General features: G+C 43.0%; 2 protein-coding genes and 1 long non-coding RNA gene across 8 annotated transcripts; 1 reads left to right on the forward strand and 2 right to left on the reverse strand.

The window, feature by feature from the left end:
* Nucleotides 1-28: 28 nt before the first annotated feature.
* Nucleotides 29-3,914, reverse strand: LOC139022893 (uncharacterized). Its single transcript, XR_011473967.1, has 3 exons — nt 3,825-3,914; nt 1,391-2,848; nt 29-180 (listed from the first exon to the last, which is right to left on the reverse strand). It is a non-coding gene; the product is annotated as an uncharacterized lncRNA (long non-coding RNA).
* A 252-nt stretch (nt 3,915-4,166) lies between these two features.
* Nucleotides 4,167-13,443, reverse strand: LOC111950370 (E3 ubiquitin ligase Rnf121). Of its 6 annotated transcripts, XR_002893422.2 has the most exons (11): nt 13,280-13,442; nt 11,762-11,799; nt 11,367-11,508; nt 10,884-11,038; nt 10,250-10,357; nt 9,935-10,055; nt 9,716-9,849; nt 8,905-9,006; nt 5,191-5,949; nt 4,301-5,012; nt 4,167-4,221 (listed from the first exon to the last, which is right to left on the reverse strand). XR_002893422.2 is itself a non-coding variant. In XM_024134544.2 (10 exons), the coding sequence occupies exons 1-9, from the start codon at nt 13,355-13,357 to the stop codon at nt 5,829-5,831; spliced, it is 999 nt and encodes a 332-aa protein (XP_023990312.1). In that variant the 5' UTR covers nt 13,358-13,443; the 3' UTR covers nt 5,099-5,303; nt 5,788-5,828. The 6 variants fall into 6 exon arrangements, 5 of the variants coding, with proteins under 5 accessions (XP_023990312.1, XP_070290571.1, XP_023990314.1 ...); XM_024134544.2 differs by lacking the exons at nt 4,167-4,221; nt 4,301-5,012 and having other exon boundaries at nt 5,099-5,303; nt 5,788-5,949; nt 13,280-13,443; XM_070434470.1 differs by lacking the exons at nt 4,167-4,221; nt 4,301-5,012 and having other exon boundaries at nt 5,099-5,949.
* Nucleotides 13,444-18,070, forward strand: xndc1 (xrcc1 N-terminal domain containing 1). Its single transcript, XM_070434469.1, has 9 exons — nt 13,444-13,617; nt 13,878-14,019; nt 14,150-14,305; nt 14,460-14,629; nt 16,382-16,467; nt 16,588-16,853; nt 16,951-17,038; nt 17,168-17,331; nt 17,453-18,070. The coding sequence occupies exons 1-9, from the start codon at nt 13,573-13,575 to the stop codon at nt 17,692-17,694; spliced, it is 1,359 nt and encodes a 452-aa protein (XP_070290570.1). The 5' UTR covers nt 13,444-13,572; the 3' UTR covers nt 17,695-18,070.
* Nucleotides 18,071-18,158: the final 88 nt, after the last annotated feature.

Consider the following 18,158-nt stretch of genomic DNA (forward strand, 5'->3'; position numbering starts at 1 on the left):
TGGAAATTATAAATGTGCCCCATTGAACACATTAAGGCTGTCTACACACCACAGGGGACAGAGTTTTACTGTGTGTGTGTTGCAAATGTATTTCTTGCACTTGATGCATGTGTACTGTGTCTTCCTGTCCTTGGGTCAACACGCATTGCAGCGCTTTTTCTTGTTACTACCGGCTGCAATCTAGATTGATGAAAACATTTAGTTCAGGAATTTTACTAACATCTCACTCACATATACACTGCTCAAAAAAATAAAGGGAACACTTAAACAACACAATGTAACTCCAAGTCAATCACACTTCTTTGAAATCAAACTGTCCACTTAGGAAGCAACACTGATTGACAATAAATTTCACATGCTGTTGTGCAAATGGAATAGACAAAAGGTGGAAATTGTAGGCAATTAGCAAGACACCCCCAATAAAGGAGTGGTTCTGCAGGTGGTGACCACAGACCACTTCTCAGTTCCTATGCTTCCTGGCTGATGTTTTGGTCACTTTTGAATGCTGGCGGTGCTTTCACTCTAGTGGTAGCATGAGACGGAGTCTAMAACCCACACAAGTGGCTCAGGTAGTGCAGCTCATGCACATTTGTGGCCTGCTGGAGGTCATTTTGCAGGGCTCTGGCAGTGCTCCTCCTTGCACAAAGGCGGAGGTAGCGGTCCTGCTGCTGGGTTGTTGCCCTCCTACGGCCTCCTCCACGTCTCCTGATGTACTGGCCTGTCTCCTGGTAGCGCCTCCATGCGCCTCTGGACACTACGCTGACAGACACAGCAAACCTTCTTGCCACAGCTCGCATTGATGTGCCATCCTGGATGAGCTGCACTACCTGAGCCACTTGTGTGGGTTGTAGACTCCGTCTCATGCTACCACTAGAGTGAAAACACCACCAGCATTCAAARGTGACCAAAATGGTCACTTATATGGCATAAGAGGACGACAAGCGGATAAGAGGCAATCCGTAATTTCAATTGATATTAATGACTGAGCTAGGACGTACGTAGTCAATAGAACTATTTTTTCAGCACTTTTGAAATGTACAGCGACAGAATTCAGAACATGGGCCGTTCTTAGTGTTCTTTCTCCCTGTACACCAAGTCAGAACCGTAGGATAAATAAAAGGGGCATATAAGCAGACAATGAAAGCTCTGACAATATTCAATTATTACATTTCTCAAAAACAGGTTATAGGCTACATGTGCACCACCAAGTCAGAACAGTAGGCGAAATTAAGAGGTGAAAATAGACCAAATGATTAGGGTGAGGCACATGGGCTACTAACAGCTTACTACACAACATACACTTAGTATTACTTTCTTAGCTACAGTATACATATCTCCCTGGCATATTACATCATTTATGCAGCAGCATACAAGACATTTTTGGACTCACCTTGTTGTGCTGTGCTCCCTTGAACAGGAAGATGGCGCAGCGGTCCTTCGTGGGCATATTCGGTCATCAAAGTCTGGCATTCTCTGGATTTATGGTGCTTTCAAGACAACTGGGAACTCTGAAAAATCATGATGACGTCAATGATCTTTAGGTCGTAGCTCTAGAAAGAGGCCCGAGTTCCAGATTTACAATTCTGAGTTGGATGAAAGTTCAAAACGTATTTTCCCAGTCGTATCTTCTTTTTCGCAAGTTTCCTTGTCTTGAACTCACTAAAGTCAGATTTTGCAGTTCTGAGTTAAGTTGTTTTGAGCGTGGTACAAATAATGCTTAATTGACAGCCTGGCCAATGTTGAATGTTTATCATTTTATACTAGGAAAAGAGACCCACACAGCCACTCCACTGAATAGCAGGCGATTGCTTTGCACTGCTTCCAGTTAGCCACTTATTCCTTCCAAACCACTCATTGTTGAATTTGCGATTTCCAATTTGTGTAATGTTTATGTCCAATGGCCGATGAGCACGGATAGGTTTTATCTATAATTTCTCTTCATATGACATAGGTTAGAAAGKATTTGCCAGTAGATTGTCAACTTGATTCATGATGACTGCTAGCTAAGATTTTGAAAGTATGATGTTGACATGATCAGTCCAATCAAAGATAACGTGATTTGACGTCATTTTATCTGTGRCCAATGACCTTGAGCCTTCATGGACGGGCACTTCTAACGTAACTCTATGGCAGCACCCAAGGGGCTTGAATTTTCTAGCTCTACCCTTAGRCTTGGCAGTGACGTAGTGTCCCCATGAGTGACAGAACACTGACCAATCACGGCGCAACGCTCCGTATTTTCTGCTGGCTTGCCCCACCACCACAGAAAGCACTGAGCTAGCCTGAAACTCCTGCATTTTGGAGCTGCCTTACTTWAAAAAATATTTTAAAAAGAGACCTTGTTYGTATGCGGCTTTATTAACTAAATTCTATATATTTTGTACATTGTGTGCAAACTGATGTGACACGTATTAATGCCAAAATAACATGCAAAACAGGCAAGCCTGTTTTTTTTTGTTGCTTAAAATGTGTGGCTCAAAACAGGTGGGGCTCTGCCTAACCTGCCCTGAATGACGAGTCGCCACTGCACATGAGTAATCGCCATTCGCGTTGGCACTGGTTGCATCCTTATCACACTGGCAGCCATGCTGGGTGGCTCATTCCTTGGAAAAGACTATTCAACTTCACAATTTTTTTACATCCACATTTCTCCTCCTGCAGGCTGCCGATGAGCTGGCTGCTGACAGGCTGGTCCTGGCTGCTGACGGGCTGGCTGAGGGTCAATCTCATCCTCTTCTTCCAACTCACGGTCAGACTCCGAATTGACAGAGACATGATACTCATATTCTGAAAATTCTTCATCTTCCAAAGTTCCATCCATCCACGCTCCGTCCACACTAGCTTCTCTCTCTGCAAAATGTTTTAAAATGTTTAAGGCCCTTTGAGCAGAGATTATTTTTGCCATACTGTTTGATTGTGGTAAGGAGCCACACATACAAAGCTATTTATTTGTTGTGTCCCTCCCCCAATTTGCACCTGGCTGGGGTAGTGTGGGAAAATACTGCATTTTTTTACAATGTATTGAAATAACATTGTGGCGGTTCCCACAAGACATTGTGTAGTTTCACACACTACAAAGGGTAAAGAGTGGGAGACAGGCAGGGAGACAGGCACTTTTATTACCCTCGGGTCCAGTGAATCGAACACCACATGTAATATAAATGTGTAGGGGGGTGCAGTGTGCACTCAATGAAAGTGTTATTTTACATGTTGTTCATAGAAAATGAGCCAAGGACAATAAGTCTCAGGTTGAAAAAAATAATTAAAATTGTATCATTAACCCACACAAGGGTTAAGTACTRGACTAAGACCATCCATCTAATCTAATTTCTTGCTAGCGTGGTTTTGTTTTTTTCCCCTGATCCTTTTTGCKAGGTTTCTTCTTAAATTCCTTTCTCGGTTTCCCCTGGTGTTTTGAGTTGGGAGTGAGGTAATGAGGGAACACTAGCCTTGTGGGCATCAGTGTGACAGTCCTTCGGTCAAGCCCAGCTAGGCTACTTATTACACAGGTGAAAGTGGACTTAAAATCCTCTGCAGTCACGTTCTTTAACACCAGACTCCTCTGGATCACCCTGCCGTCCTCTGAGGCTGATCTGAAACCACCACGTTTACAACTCTTAGCCAACACTCCCGCCACAGTATATAGTACAACATCTCAACAGAACWCACACTGGACTTCGCCTACTCTACATGTGTGGTTCAAATATAAAAACAGCAGTACAGTATTAACAGCATCGTTAAAAGAGAAGAAAGTAAGGGACATGGTTTAGWGTGGCTTTCAAAAGCTTCCAATAAAGTATGTGAAGACAAACCCCAGTACTYACTCCTCTGTTTCTGATACTCTGCCATCAGTGAAGGCTACCTCTGGGAAGGTGCTGTTGACCAGCCAGTAGACATGGGTAAAGTCATCAGGAAGGCCTGGGTCTGCTTTACATTCAATAATCAACTKCTCTCCTGTGTATGACAAACACATCCTGTTTGTTAAAAACGGTGGTTCCTAACCAACACCAGAATATAATTATCTGACCGCACACCCAGCAACACTGGAGGTGAAGACCAGGTAATYTTTGAGTTCAAACACTCGAGTATCYATGATTGATAAGCCACTTTCATGAAAACTAAAAACTAAATAACTGAGATGGCAGAATTCTTTACCTGGAACAGCTCGTATTTTGGACCTAYGGGGCTGGAGGATTCTGGGAGACGGCACCTCTGTGGAATCTGGACAATATCAACTGAAGTTAGACACTTTGAAACATAAAAAAATGATGTATGCAGGAAGATAGACGGGGGGACACACCTGCAGTGGCCTCGGAGCGCAGGACCCCAAAAAAACACATGAAGGCTGTAGAAGAGATGGAGCACACCCTCAGCCATTGCGTAACACAGGCACAGAAATGTAAATACATATGCAGCAGAAACATCCACATTCCCATACATCAGTGAACGTGTGTGTGAGAATGTTAGAGGATCTCTTACCTGTGAGAAGAATCGTCAACTGCATACTTGCTTCTGTCCGACTACTGTGCGAGTTGSTCAACAAAGCTAGTTGTAACACCGTCTCTTACTTACTATATATGCACAGTTACTTCCCCTTAACCCACCCACGCTGACCAAGAACACAAGGGAATTCCCTATCAAGTTATTTAGCGTATTTTTTGTTAGACACAATCAAGATTAAATTAGTCACTAGACATTTTGACCTCAAATGTTACTTTGACATATGCAGGTYACATTTCTCAAGTGTAATATACCCTCTACCATATGACTTAAGTGCGACTCATTTAACACATGGATATGAATCATATAAGAAATGTGAAATATTGTGGTGAAATACACATTTTCACTGCTTACCTGTATTCTTCACAAGAGCAGTCTAAAAGAAGAACGTCATAATTCAATGGCCACACCCAATCCTAGTCCAGGGTGGCATGACTGGCATCAGTCTGGTATGTTTCTTCATATATGAMGAGAACTATATTGCATCTTAACGGAACAGGAAGTATAATATTCTGGAAATGATACACAAAATCCCCCAGGTCATGAAGGGTCTATACTACTGGATCTGGTCTGAATTAAGTAATGTCTACACCTGATCTTGACTGTGTCACGTTTAATAACAGACAATCAAGAGAACAAAAACATGACAAAAAAGTAAACAGACAACCAAAATGATCAAATTATATTCACCTTTTTGCATAGTCTTTTATGGTACCTATTCCTTGAGTCATCTGGGCTGAACACAGACACGAGCAGCCGTCTGAGGGGGACATATTGTAGTTCCCCTCTTAAAGAGATGAAGTCTGTAGTAGGATAGGACACACTGTCTTGAGCCCAGTGCTCCTGAGAGACTAGAAACCCTCACCCCAGCAGCCACATTAAACCAGGACCTCCACTAACAAAAGGTGCAGATTTAACACACAAAACGAAGACTGGCACTCTACAACGCTCCACTCACGTATCTGGGCCGYGTCAGCCACTCATTACCGTAGAAACAAAAAGTTAAGACAAATTACTTTTGAAAAAGCATCTCCAAAAAAGTGAGGACCATTTTACTAAGCAATGAAATGTACACTGCATTTGTTTAAAAAGTTGTGATTGACTAAACAAAAATACTATAAAAACAGACATCCAAACCCAGGTTACTAGTCAAATTCTAATACATCTTAAATACAGATACTATGTGCCTATAAATATATACAAATAGTACATGTATAGACACAGTTTATAATAGATGTTCTTATAGTCCATGGTGAGGCCTCCTAGTCAGGCCAGTGCATTATCTACCATCTCCATATGGCTTGTGTGTCCTTCTCCACTCTCCCAGGTCACTCCAGCCCCAGGATGTAGTTGATGCCTTGCACAAGTCCAATGATTACTGGTTGCCAAGCGACAAGGTAGCGGAGCCAGTCCAGGAGTTGTCCATACATGACATGTGGCCTCTCCCAGCTTCAGATGATGGGTCAAGGAGGCAGATAATTAAGTGACTACCCCACCCCTGATTCCAACCAAACCTTAACTAAGCAATTMATTTAGAGTTGTAATAAAACACATCCAGCCTGTGACAATATGATTATTATAGATCCTTCAGGACACTACTAGAATCAGGCTGGATATTGGGGAATGGATAACATATTCCCAATACATACAGTGCATTCAGAAAGTATTCACACCTCGTCCCTTTTTCCACATTTTGTTAAATTACAGCCTTATTCTAAAATGGATTATATACATTTCTCCTCATCAATCTACACACAATACCCCATAATGACACAGTGAAAACAGGTTTTTAGAATTTTTTGCAAATGTATTCCAAATTAAAAAATSAAACACCTTATTTACATAAGTATTTAGACCCTTACTATGAGACTCGAAATTGAGTTCAGGTGCATCCTGTTTCCACTGATCATCCTTGAGATGTTTCTACAACTTGATTGGAGTCCATCTGTGGTAAATTCAATTGATTGTACATGATTTGGAAAGGCACACACCTGTCTATATAAGGTCCCACAGTTTACAGTACATGTCAGAGCAAAAACCAAGCCATGAGGTCGAAGGAATTGTCTGTAGAGCTTCGAGACAGGATTGTGTCAAGGCACAGATCTGGGGAAGGATACCAAAAAATGTCTAGAGCGTCGAAGGTCCCCAAGAACACAGTGGCCACAATCATTCTTAAAATGRAAGAAGTTTGGAATCACCAAGACTCTTCCTAGAGCTGGGCGCCCGGCCACTCTGAGCAATCGGGGGAGAAGGGCCTTGGTCAGGGAGGTGACTAACAACCTGATGGTCACTCTGACAGAGCTCTAGAGTTCCTCTGTGGAGATGGAAGAACCTTACAGAAGGACAACCATCTCTGCAGCACTCCACCTATCAGGCCTTAATGGTAGAGTGGCCAGATAGAAGCCACTCCTGAGTAAAATGAACGACGGCCCGCTTGGAGTTTGCCAAAAGGCACCTAAAGACTCAGAACATGAAAAACAAGATTCTCTGGTCTGATGAAACCAAGATTGAACTCTTTGGCCTGAACACCAAGTGTCACATCTGGAGGAAACCTAGCACCAACCCTACGGTGAAGCATGGTGGMGGCAGCATCATGCTGGGGGGGTGTTTTTCAGTGGCAGGGACTGAGAGACTAATAAGGATCGAGGGAAAGATGAACGGAGCAAAGTACAGAGATCCTTGATGAAGTCCTGAGCACTCTGGAGCAGGTTCTCAGACCGAGGAGAAGTTTCACCTTCCAACAGGACAACGACCCTAAGCACACAGCCAAGACAATGCAGGAGTGGCTTCGGGACAAGTCCCTGAATGTCCTTGAATGGCCCAACCAGAGCCTGGACTTGAACCCGATCGAACAGCACTGGAGACCTGAAAATAGCTGTGCAATGACGCTCCCCATTCAACCTGACAGAGCTTGAGAGGATCTGCAGAGAAGAATGGGAGAAAGTTCTCTATTACAGGTGTGCCAAGYTTATAGCGTCATACCCAAGGAGACTCGAGGCTGTAATCGCTGCCAAAAGGTGCTTCAAGAAAGTACTGGGTAAAGGATAATGAAAAAAATCAAAGGGTCTGAATACTTCCCGAATGCACTGGATATGATGAACCATTTCTTAACATCAATTAACAACTCTGCTCTAGGGCAGCCTTTCTTAAAGTATAGTCGCCGACATGTTAAATGGTGGGCCGCGACATGTCAAAGCAAAAAATTATTCACATATCAACCCCCAAAAAAATTTTGGGGGGGGGGGGACTCAGTCAGGGTCTCAACTTACTGTTAAGAGTTAGAACAGCTGAATACACAAGGTGCAATTTCGAAATTTGGTTGTGCATTAGCAGTTTCTCTTGCTATGTCAGTCACTTACAATTTTTAGATTGGTAAGTTAGCTGGCTAGACTAACTAAAYTTGTACTAATCATGGCCGAATACCAACCGGGCACGTGCCCAGGGGAGCACAAATCTCACTTCRGGCCCCCCAAAAGGAGCTTGTGACGCAGGAAAACACAGAATTTCTCATTTGGGTCCCAGGCTGAAAAAGTTTTAGAACCCCTGCTCTAGGGTGTTATTTAGTAAAAATAGTGTAAAATTAAATACAGTATGTATGCTGTGTTGGTCAAGAAAGGATTGTGTATTGAGTGGTTGCAATGGAAACCCCGTCCCCTAAAGCAGAAATGACAGACAGCTGCGTCTGTTGAGTTTTTACTGCAGCAAAATAGGAACTGGAACTACTTTATGAAAGGTATCCATGAAGACAAAGCCACAACTATCAGACAATGGTTAACCTTGTTTTCAGAGGACTTCACCCGAGGTCCCTTCCCATAATATCCTGTTCCAGTTTGTGTTTACATATCAATGTGGGTCAAAAGTCCCATGAACAACATCACTGTGTAAATGCTCCAATTCTGCAGCATTTACAGGAAACAACCTATTCACATCACAGCCAAGCAAAATAACCCAGCCTCAACATTTGCCATCTTATGTGCTTTGGATTGTGCGAATTCCAGTCATGCTGACAAACAGAGGGAGAGTGGGTGAAACAATGAGTGACAAAGGGTCACTGAGTGAGACCATCTGAATGTTAAAGACACACAACACAAAAAAGTAACACACTAAGACACACTACAAGAGATGAGAATATTAAATAGACAAGCACACAGATTTGAACTGATAACTGCATGCGTTTTCCCCCTGCCTCTTAAATGCTGCCTATTACTGAATGTTTTACTGGCTGTGCATTGTGTMTTTTTGACTGTTTGTAGGATATTACTTAACCTGTGTGTTATATGTGCTGTGCTCGCTCCCTCATTGTAAATAAGAATTTGTTCTTAATTGACGTACCTATATAAATAAAAGTGAAAACTAAATAAAAAACACAAACATGTCATATGAGAGCAGAAGAGTAAAGGATACGGGTTACTGAACATCCTTTTCAGGTCCACTTTCTCTTTGCAGTACGGGCATATCTGCTTCTTTCCCACGATGCACCATCCTCGTATGCAGAATTCATGGAATCTGAGGCAGAGAGAGTTAAGGGAAAATTCCACCCAAAAACGATGTTTCAGTAGCCCATTGTTGACATAGTCCCAAAATGTTTTGCTTGTCAGCAATCAAGTTAAGATATATAACTTTCAAAATACAGAAATGTGTATGTATTCAACCCTAAAAACATTAGATTAACTACAAAATGAGGCCAAATGAAACATTAGGTGAAATTGGGTCAAATGCTGYAGACATAGTAAAAGGGCATACTGGAAAGTTTCTTCCTACTTCCCTGTGGCACACTGTAATAACTATATCAGCAACATCACCAGTAAGCTATTCAAATCTGATGTCCTCAAAATGTGAACAGTTACCACAAATGCCATAAAACATGTGACATTACACCTCATGGAAGTCTAGTACAGGCAGTCAATACAGGAGATGACATAGGGCAACATTATTTATAGAAACAGGAAGTGAGACGGGCTCATGGTACAGTGTTATTGAGTCATGCGAACAACAGTCACATGTCAGAGATAAAGTTCATGCGCACGTTTGTTTGGTCAATTTCCCTTTGGTGTTTGTGTGCGTAAACCACCTGTTTTCCACGACTGACTGCCAGTTACGGCTTTTATGCAACAGACAAATCAGTTCTACCACATCATGCTCCTATGTGTTATTCAAATTAGGTCAAATATGTTCATATTTATCTAGAGCATTTTTCTTAGATGAAAAAGAATACACATGGTTGCAGGATAGTCTGTATGTGTTCTCGATGATTCCCTCTTCGCTGACGTCAACCAGTATGGGCTGGCCACACACAGCGCAGATGCTGTCTGAGAGGTGCTTGGTGGGCATTCCAGACGCACTGTAGTACTAGAGAAGTCAGAGACACAATATAATGTGGCTGGACAGATACACAGCCTTTACAAAAAAAAAAAAAGAGTACTTGTATACTCACCCCCACTGTCGATGCCATGAAGTCTGCACACATTTCGGCAAAGTCCCTACCCAGGACGCCATAGTACAGACCATAGAACAGTAAGGACACGCCAAAATCCATTGCGTCCTCTGGCTTTATTCTGGAAACAAAGCCAACCAAAAGCATCATCAATATGTTACTACTTCTCAAAGAAAGCTCTGCCACCTCCTCTAAAAATCTAAACTTATTTGAAGGTTTTAGAGAGAAAGTTACTAACTACACAAGCACGATCCTTGTAAACCACTGGTATTGTCCATAAATACACAATTGTGCCCAGAAATAACCAGTACATACCTAAATATCAAGTTGATGCCAAACAGTGTAAACATGACGACGGTGTAGCCCACTATCCCTGTGGCATAGCTGATCTTGTAGAGGAGGAGGAACCATTTGTAGACCAGCCTGTCCACAGAAACACAAGGGAACATTCAGACATATTTCAGCTAACTGGCAGAGGTAATGTGAAGAAACATAGATCAGTATTTTGCCTAGAGCAGCACYGGCTGCATGGCAGGTTAGATTTGGGACTTTGGATTGGTGGCACTCTTACCATGACCATTCTATCATGCATCACCTAGGCATTCGGTATAAAATAATTAGGTGGGTGCTTACATTTCTCCTATTTCACACATGTACAAGTGCAAATGTGTTTTTTTTTGCATATCCCACTCCCCCTGACACACCCTCGAAGAGTGGGGTCAGAGCAAGGTATCAGCCATTATTGGACGGCAACCCTGGAGCAATTAGGGTTAAGTGCCTTGCTTAAGGGCACATGGACACATTTTTCACCTTGTCRGCTCAGGGTTTTGAATCAGCTACCTTTTGATTACTGGCCCAACACTCCTAACCGCTAGGCTCTGCCGCCTCATATATGAGGTGCTATATGGATGTGTGTAGACACTACCTGGGCTTGTGTACGGGGCCTTACCTGGGCGTGGTGCACTCCAGGGGCTTGCGTGTGGCACGGTAGGTAACGTATGCAGTGACCACAGAGAAGATGAACCACGTGACCAGAAACCTCCACCAGTGAAGCTTGGTGGTGAAGTACAGAGGAACCACCCACATCTGGAACAGAGTCACTAGCTACAAAAAATAAAAAAAGAACACACATTTTAAAGTACAGACACACTTGGGTAAATTTGAGACTGAATAACACTGAGAACCAGACTGTGTACAGTGGAAGAAACTGGTCTGTGGATAGTTTGTCTATACAGTATGTTAAGTGAGATTTGTGTGATTTGCCTGCAGGCATGCTATGTATTCCCTCTTTCTGCCCATAAGAGAGCATGTGTTTGTGTCTGCGTGAGCATGACTGTGCAGTGTGTGTATATATATATATATATATATATAAAAGAGAGAGAGAGCGAGAGCGAGAGAGAGAGAGCGAGAGAGGAGAGAGAGATTATTTTACATTGTAGGACTTGGGGTGCCTCTGTTTCCATTGCACAAGGACCAGCTGGGCGATGACCAGGGTGACAATGAGGATAAGCACCATCTCAGCGTGCATGGCCTCATGGCCCTTGTGTTTTACATGCATCCTGGCATGCTCCAACCTACAGTATGGACACACACACACAACAATCAACCTACTGCTCAGGCCTGGGTATCTGGATAGATTCTTATAAATCGACATATTCGTAACACATTACCAGTTTTCATTGGAAGGAAACATTGTTGATATACTTTAGAGCCCTTAGTTGATCAATTAGGCTTCATGATCATGTTTAACTTCACTTGACTTTTATGATTCAACGTGTGACACAAATCTAATTTGCAGCCAGAATGAATAATTGTGTTGAGACTGACCTCCACTTCTCCTCCGGTGACAGATGGGATAGGTCGACCTGAAGTGAGAACAAGCCAAACAGACAATCACAACAGTTCCAAAGGCTTCTAACTCCATTAGTAATGTTCTACATAACTTATTTACAAGTTCTAAATGAATGTGTCACAATTCATCTACTAAATACAATGATTCAGTGCATAAAAAAATGGCCATGTTAACAAAACAGTCTGTAATCTGATCAGTGATTATGTGGATTGGGAGGCTGTTGATAGTGGACAGACGTGAACACTAAAAKAAATTAACACTGCTGTCCAACAAAGAGAACATGCACAGTTTCTGTCCATTAGTGCTAAATGGTGAAAGAAATTGGCCTTTGGTCCAAAGCATTGATTAGAGAGCTCGAGCTGCCAGGATATGACCTGTGACTCAGTCTGCCACATCAACGCTTGTATGGCATGCCATCTAATGAGTGCTAGCTAAAATAGGGTTGTCAAGATACTAGTATGCAATACTCAGCGGTATCTTGGCCATGAAACAAACTACTACATTTCCTGAGAAAAGCAGTCCTAATGTTGGAAACAAGCAGCCTTGTGTGTCACCCAGAATCRCATGTTTCTTTTCCAAACTATAGCACACAATATTTGACATACATACGTTTTTTTTAAAGGACCAAAGAGTTTGGTCTGCTTTGTGTTGTGTTTAAGCTATCGCGATACTGGTTTCGTGACAACGCTAACGTTGCTACATCATTGACTCAATTGCTGTTGTAATTTGAGAGAAAATGGTTGTCAAGTAAAAGCAGTGAATTAGGGGCAGGTAAACCAGAATTATCCATTTAACTATCAGTGACTACCTAGCCAGCTAGCGTTAGCTACCACGTACAGTACAAGGCAAGGGCCTGAGGGTGGGTATAATGTGTTACGTTACAACAGGAATCGGTTCCAGAAACGTCGTAAAGTACAAGGTTGCCAACAAACAACGCATACAAAGTAGAATGATAAATACACCTAGCTAACGAATAGGCAACTCACCACGTAGTTTAYTCTTAATGTTTGTCCATAGGCTACCAGAGTGAGGACAGACATTTTTCCGAATAAACGTGGTGAGTGAAAAACTTAATGAAATAACCCACTCCCTCCCCGGTATCTTATTCTGCCGCTATACAACTTTGTATGTGTTGTTTGTTGGCAACCTTGTTATTTACTTAGTTTTTGGAACAGACTCCTGTACAGACTCCTGTTGGAACGTTCCACAAATTATACCCACCCAGGGCGTGATGATGGTCCTTGTACATTTGTCTTAGCTGACTGCACTATAATTGGATATATACTTGGTTTCCTAATGCACTCAATGATAGCCTACCTGTCTGGCTAAAATGGGAAGACAACTGGGATGTTAGATARAACTAACACCGTATGACGCTTACTCGCCGGTGGAAGAGGCAGGTCTATTCCATATTGGCAGCAACGTGCGCACTTTACAATTCACGCAATTCTTTTTTTCTGATTCTACAACGGTAACACCTGTGGCACCCTAACCTGGTTTGGTTCATCGTGGTGTCCGAGTCCATGATCGTGTTCTACACCATCAACCTCCACCTCAAACACCCCCGCCATCTTCGGGAGTGCTGTTAATTCCTAGCGCATGCCATTTCCGGTTTGAGAAACCGAAGGGCCAATCTAAACACTGCACGCGAGTTCCTTTTCCGTTTGTCAACACGCACAGCAGTGGTTGTTTTCTGGTGGCGGGAAAMAAGTACGAGTAACAAACTGTACAGCTGATGGTCTCTTGGATTTTACATAAACAAACAGCTAATTAATTTTACCTTAATATGGCCCCATTGAAAATTAAACACGTCGTTTCATTCACGTCACAGGTAAGTTCGTGTATTTAACTGTCAACTAACTTAGCTTACTGCAAGTAGACTAGGGCTAGCTAGCAATGAGTAGCTAGCTAACTATAGTTAGAAACTCAGTAACGTTAGGTAGTTAAATTATCTAGGCAGCTAGCATTAACGAAATGTATTTGGCATGATGAGAAATATTCAGCTACTGAACAGCGTTTGTAGCCATGTCACATGGGTTGCATCAGTAGCTATACATGTAGCTCCTAGTTAATTATATTGAAATGGTGCAGGACCCCAAGAACTGTGTGGAGAACCTGTGTGTTGTGGGTGGAGACAGCAGGTCGTGGCTGTGCAACCCCCAGGACCGAAGTGGAGTCCTCAGAGCAGAACTGCAGCTGGAGCGAGCCTCATACTTTGGATACATCGATGTGGGTAAGGCTCATCAATATTGACAACGAAGTTTATGTATTGTAGTAAACACACAATGGGACACTGTTATCGTTTTGTTTTGATGTTCCATACAATTTAATGACCGTTTCCCAACTTGCTGTGTAATTTGTAGGGAACTTTGGATCTGCGTTCATTCAGATTGATGTTGGCCGGTCCTCTTGGCCCCTGGACCAGCCCTATATCACCCTGTTGCCAACAGCAACACTGATGAGTCCAGCAGAATCGCGACAGGGCACTGGGCTGACAGGAGTGAGAATGTTCAAGAAAGGTGAGACCAGATAGACTGGATGGATCTCAGCCCTATGACAATAGTAGGACTGATATGTCATGCAATATAGATGAAGGGAATGAGAATCAGTGTCCGAAGATGCTTCTTTAGTAACCCTCCTTTAGTCAAAACAATTGACCCCCCCCCCCTCCAGGTGATTTCCTGTCAGAAGGTGCAGAGGACAGCTGGGACCGGGTGAGAGTAACCTGCACTCAGCCTTTTAACAAGCGCTCTCAGTTTGGCCTGTCCTTCCTGCGCATCCGCAGCCCCCTGGAGGAGAGCGAGGAGGGCTCCACACAGACTTGCAAAGAGAACCAGGGTCAGGTGTGTGTATAGACTGAGGGCTTGGCAGTGAACTCTTCAGAGAGAACAGTACAGTAAATTGCAGAGAACACCTCTGGGCCCGGTTTCCTGATAGCAGTAGACCTTGTTGCATCTTTCTTACAAAATCCAAAGATATAACATGCGTTTCCCAAAACACCATGCAGAGAGAACAATCGTTAAGTGCGTTGTTAGAGCGTGTGTYGATACTGATAGGATCAAAAGAAAGGGAGCGCTGCTCTCGGGTCAGCTTTCTCCACTCAAATCTTACCTTAACATTATAATTATTTCACAATACTTGACGACGGAATAGCTACTAGAAAGATATTACCACCTACGGCTGCAAATATCGAGGTGGCTTATTCTAATGCTTACCCTATAAAAATGCACTAAATCACCAATTTGTCACATCATTGCCCACATGTTAGACTACACATGAAATATATTGAGACTTACAGACAGTAGCCTACAAGTASCAGAATATAAACAAAATGATTGAACATGAGTCTGTAGTTTACTGTTTATATTTTCATTTGAAGTGTMTTTTTATACATCACTTGTTTGTATCAATTGCAAAGACATTGGGAACTTTGTATTGTAGTCAACTTTTTTCTGGTCATTGGTGGTCACAGAGAGACKGATAAACCACGTGATTCTATGTTTAGCGGAGATCTTCTCTGTATAAAGTGACATAGGAGGGCAAAAAGCATCTTAACAATGCACTTGGTTGTTCTAATAGTGGTCTGAGGCAGGTGTTACATCACAAGCGTTTTCAAGTTCAAYGTTAATAACGATGGTTTTGGGAAACAGCTGAGGGATTTAACATTGCTCCTACGGAGGTCCTAACGATGAACTTAGCCTTAAGATGCTTTTGGGAAACTGGGCCCAGGTCTCTTGGTCCACCCACCCCTAYGGGAGGTCAGCTCCCGCTCAGCCCAGTCAAAGCTCTCCTCTGTCCTGGCACCCCAATGGTGGAACCAGCTTCCCCCTGATGCTAGGACAGCAGAGTCCCTGCCCATCYTGCGAAAAAGTTTGAACCCTACCTCTTCAAATAGTATGTTAATTAAGACATCTGTCTTACCCCCCCACCCCCCCCCACAAAGTTTTGTTCTGGTTACAAGCATCTGCTAAATGACTGAATTATATTTAAAACAGATAAGAGTTGTAGATTTGTCTTATGGGGTTGTTCCATACGATTTCATTCACTTTTACCCTGTATTCAAGAGTATACTGTGTCTCAACCGATAACGGGCACAATACAAACACTTCAGATGTAAGGGTTTAAGCTACAACATTTGTGAAAATCTGATTTTAGGTGATTGAAATCATATGGAACGACCCTATGGTGATCGATTTGGACTGTTATGAGATGAATGTAAGTGTGTATAGTCTTAAGCAGTAAGGCACAAGGGGGTGTGATATATATGGACAATATACCACAGCTAAAGGCTGTTATTATCCGTGACTCATCGCTGAGTGCCTGGACACAGCCCCTAGCCGTGGTATATTGGTCATATACCACAAACCCCCGAGGTGCCTTATTGCTATTATAAACTGGTTACCAACGTAATTAGAGCAGTAAAAATAAATGTTTTGTCATACCAGTAGTATGTCAGCCAATCAGCATTCAGGGCTTGAACAACCCAGTTTATAATTTGGGAATATACAAGAGATATGTATTATTGGTAAACATCAGAGGCCAGAAGTGTGTGCTTGTATTCTCACTCTCTCTCCTTTGACCTTCTCTCTATTCAGACAACCCCAGACAAATCGGCATCAGGCGTGAGAGAATGGCTGTCCAGCCCTGCTGTGCAGAGAACCTTCTTTGGGGGAATGAAAGGGTAAGTGGAGGAATTTTGAGTTCTGTATGAGGCACTGTCAAACAGATTAGACAGCATTGAATTAATAAATACTTTTACAGAAAATCACCTACACATTGGTTTGTCTCCCTCTGCTGTCAGGGAGGGTGTGGTTCTGAGCCGGACAGCTCGTATGGTCCTCACAGCGTCCCAGGCTGCCAGGCGTTCCCTTCCCCTTCCTTCCACTTCCTTGTCTCCCAGTCACACATCATTCTCTGGCACTCAGAATACAGCAACCTCTTCCACTCCCACAGCCAAGCCAGATGCAACTACCCATATCCCCAACCAGGGAAAGCCAGGGGCTCATACAGCTACACCCAACAAAGGCAAGCCAGTTGGAAATATGGGAAATATACACCCTCACACAGGTAAACACCTCAGCTCTCAGAAATACCATGCATTTTGCTTGGTAATTTTTTTGGGCAACACTAAGCTTGACAAATGATTAGTTGTGATGTTTTTCAGCTTCAATGGCTTGTTTAAGCACAGTTTGCAGCTCCAAGGAAAATACTTCTCAAAGACACCTGAAGAGAAAACCAAACTCCAAAAGCAGGTATTCCTCTATACTCCACCCCATGGATCATTTTGGGAGGGTAAGCTTATCCTGGATCTGCACATAGGAGCAACTTCTAGCTCACAAGTATCTCTCAGCATGAATCTCTGTTCTTTACCTCCCTCCCAGGCAGAACCAGCTGAATGGCACCACCTCTAGTAAGCACGGAAAACCTGCAGTCAGTAAGAGGCCAATAGCTACTCTACAACACACTGCCACAGCCCCTTATCCTCACCCATCTCCAGAGCCTCAGGACACTGGTGACCTTGAGACCACATGCCCAATATGCGGAGGTGTGTTTGTTGGCTTCTTATTCTGTCTCTTCGTGGACTGTATGACATACTGTATATTGATTCACTGTTACAATCAACAGTAGTATTGACACCCGTTGTCTGTTCTTTCTCTATGCTGCAGTGTTCTTTACTGCAGAGTACCTGCCGCTCCACGCCGCCTCCTGCCAGCAGGTGGAGACCAGGAAGCTCCCTGGGGGGATTGTGACCCCTGTTCCCCGCCCCTTCCCTGTCTCTCCCGCCAGCCTAGAAGAGTCCATGGTGCCCTGCCCTCTCTGCTCCTTCAGGTTCCCTCTGTCCCACATCCAGATGCACGCCAGCACCTGTGGAGACCCCGTGGACCCCCATGTTATCTGGGTGGACTAGGAAAGAATGCATTGTATAGTAACACGTTTTTGCTTTTAATCAGTGGGCAGTGCAGCAAACGTGGATAATCTTTTGTTTTTAATATACTGTATGTATATTTGTATTTTACTGACTTGTTCTGTAGCTATATACCTGGAAAAATAACGAATCTCTCTCTGTCTACCTCTATTCCCCACTCTGCTCTGAGTGATTGGTTCTCTCCTGAGCTCATTGAAGGCTGTTTGTTCTTGCACTGTTTACACATGCTATGTGCTAATGATGACCTATAATATATTGTATACTATAAACAGCATCAATCATAGACTGTGTTCAGTACATATTTTTTTTCGGAAGTTATCACATAATTGAAATTATCAATTAAATTAACTGTGATTTATTTTGTCTTGGCTGTTCCTTGTTTTTTTTCACCACAACTTGTTGCACAGGGAATGTTAATTACTCCTGCTACCTGTTAACACTGTCTC

This window comes from Salvelinus sp. IW2-2015, linkage group LG23 (assembly GCF_002910315.2).
Source record: "Salvelinus sp. IW2-2015 linkage group LG23, ASM291031v2, whole genome shotgun sequence".
Taxonomy (NCBI): Eukaryota; Metazoa; Chordata; class Actinopteri; order Salmoniformes; family Salmonidae; genus Salvelinus; species Salvelinus sp. IW2-2015.

Excerpts from the sequence above, each read along its gene's own strand:
- xndc1 (XM_070434469.1), top strand. The coding sequence starts at position 13,573 with ATGGCCCCATTGAAAATTAAACACGTCGTTTCATTCACGTCACAG. Across the intron at positions 16,468-16,587 it reads TTCTTTGGGGGAATGAAAGG|GGAGGGTGTGGTTCTGAGCC; the intron begins GTAAGTGGAGGA and ends CTCTGCTGTCAG. Across the intron at positions 16,854-16,950 it reads AAATATACACCCTCACACAG|CTTCAATGGCTTGTTTAAGC; the intron begins GTAAACACCTCA and ends GATGTTTTTCAG.
- LOC111950370 (XM_024134544.2), bottom strand. The coding sequence starts at position 13,357 with ATGGCGGGGGTGTTTGAGGTGGAGGTTGATGGTGTAGAACACGATCAT. Across the intron at positions 10,056-10,249 it reads GGCATCAACTTGATATTTAG|AATAAAGCCAGAGGACGCAA; the intron begins GTATGTACTGGT and ends CTTTGTTTCCAG. Across the intron at positions 5,950-8,904 it reads AAAAGGATGTTCAGTAACCC|CTGGGAGAGGCCACATGTCA; the intron begins GTATCCTTTACT and ends CATCATCTGAAG.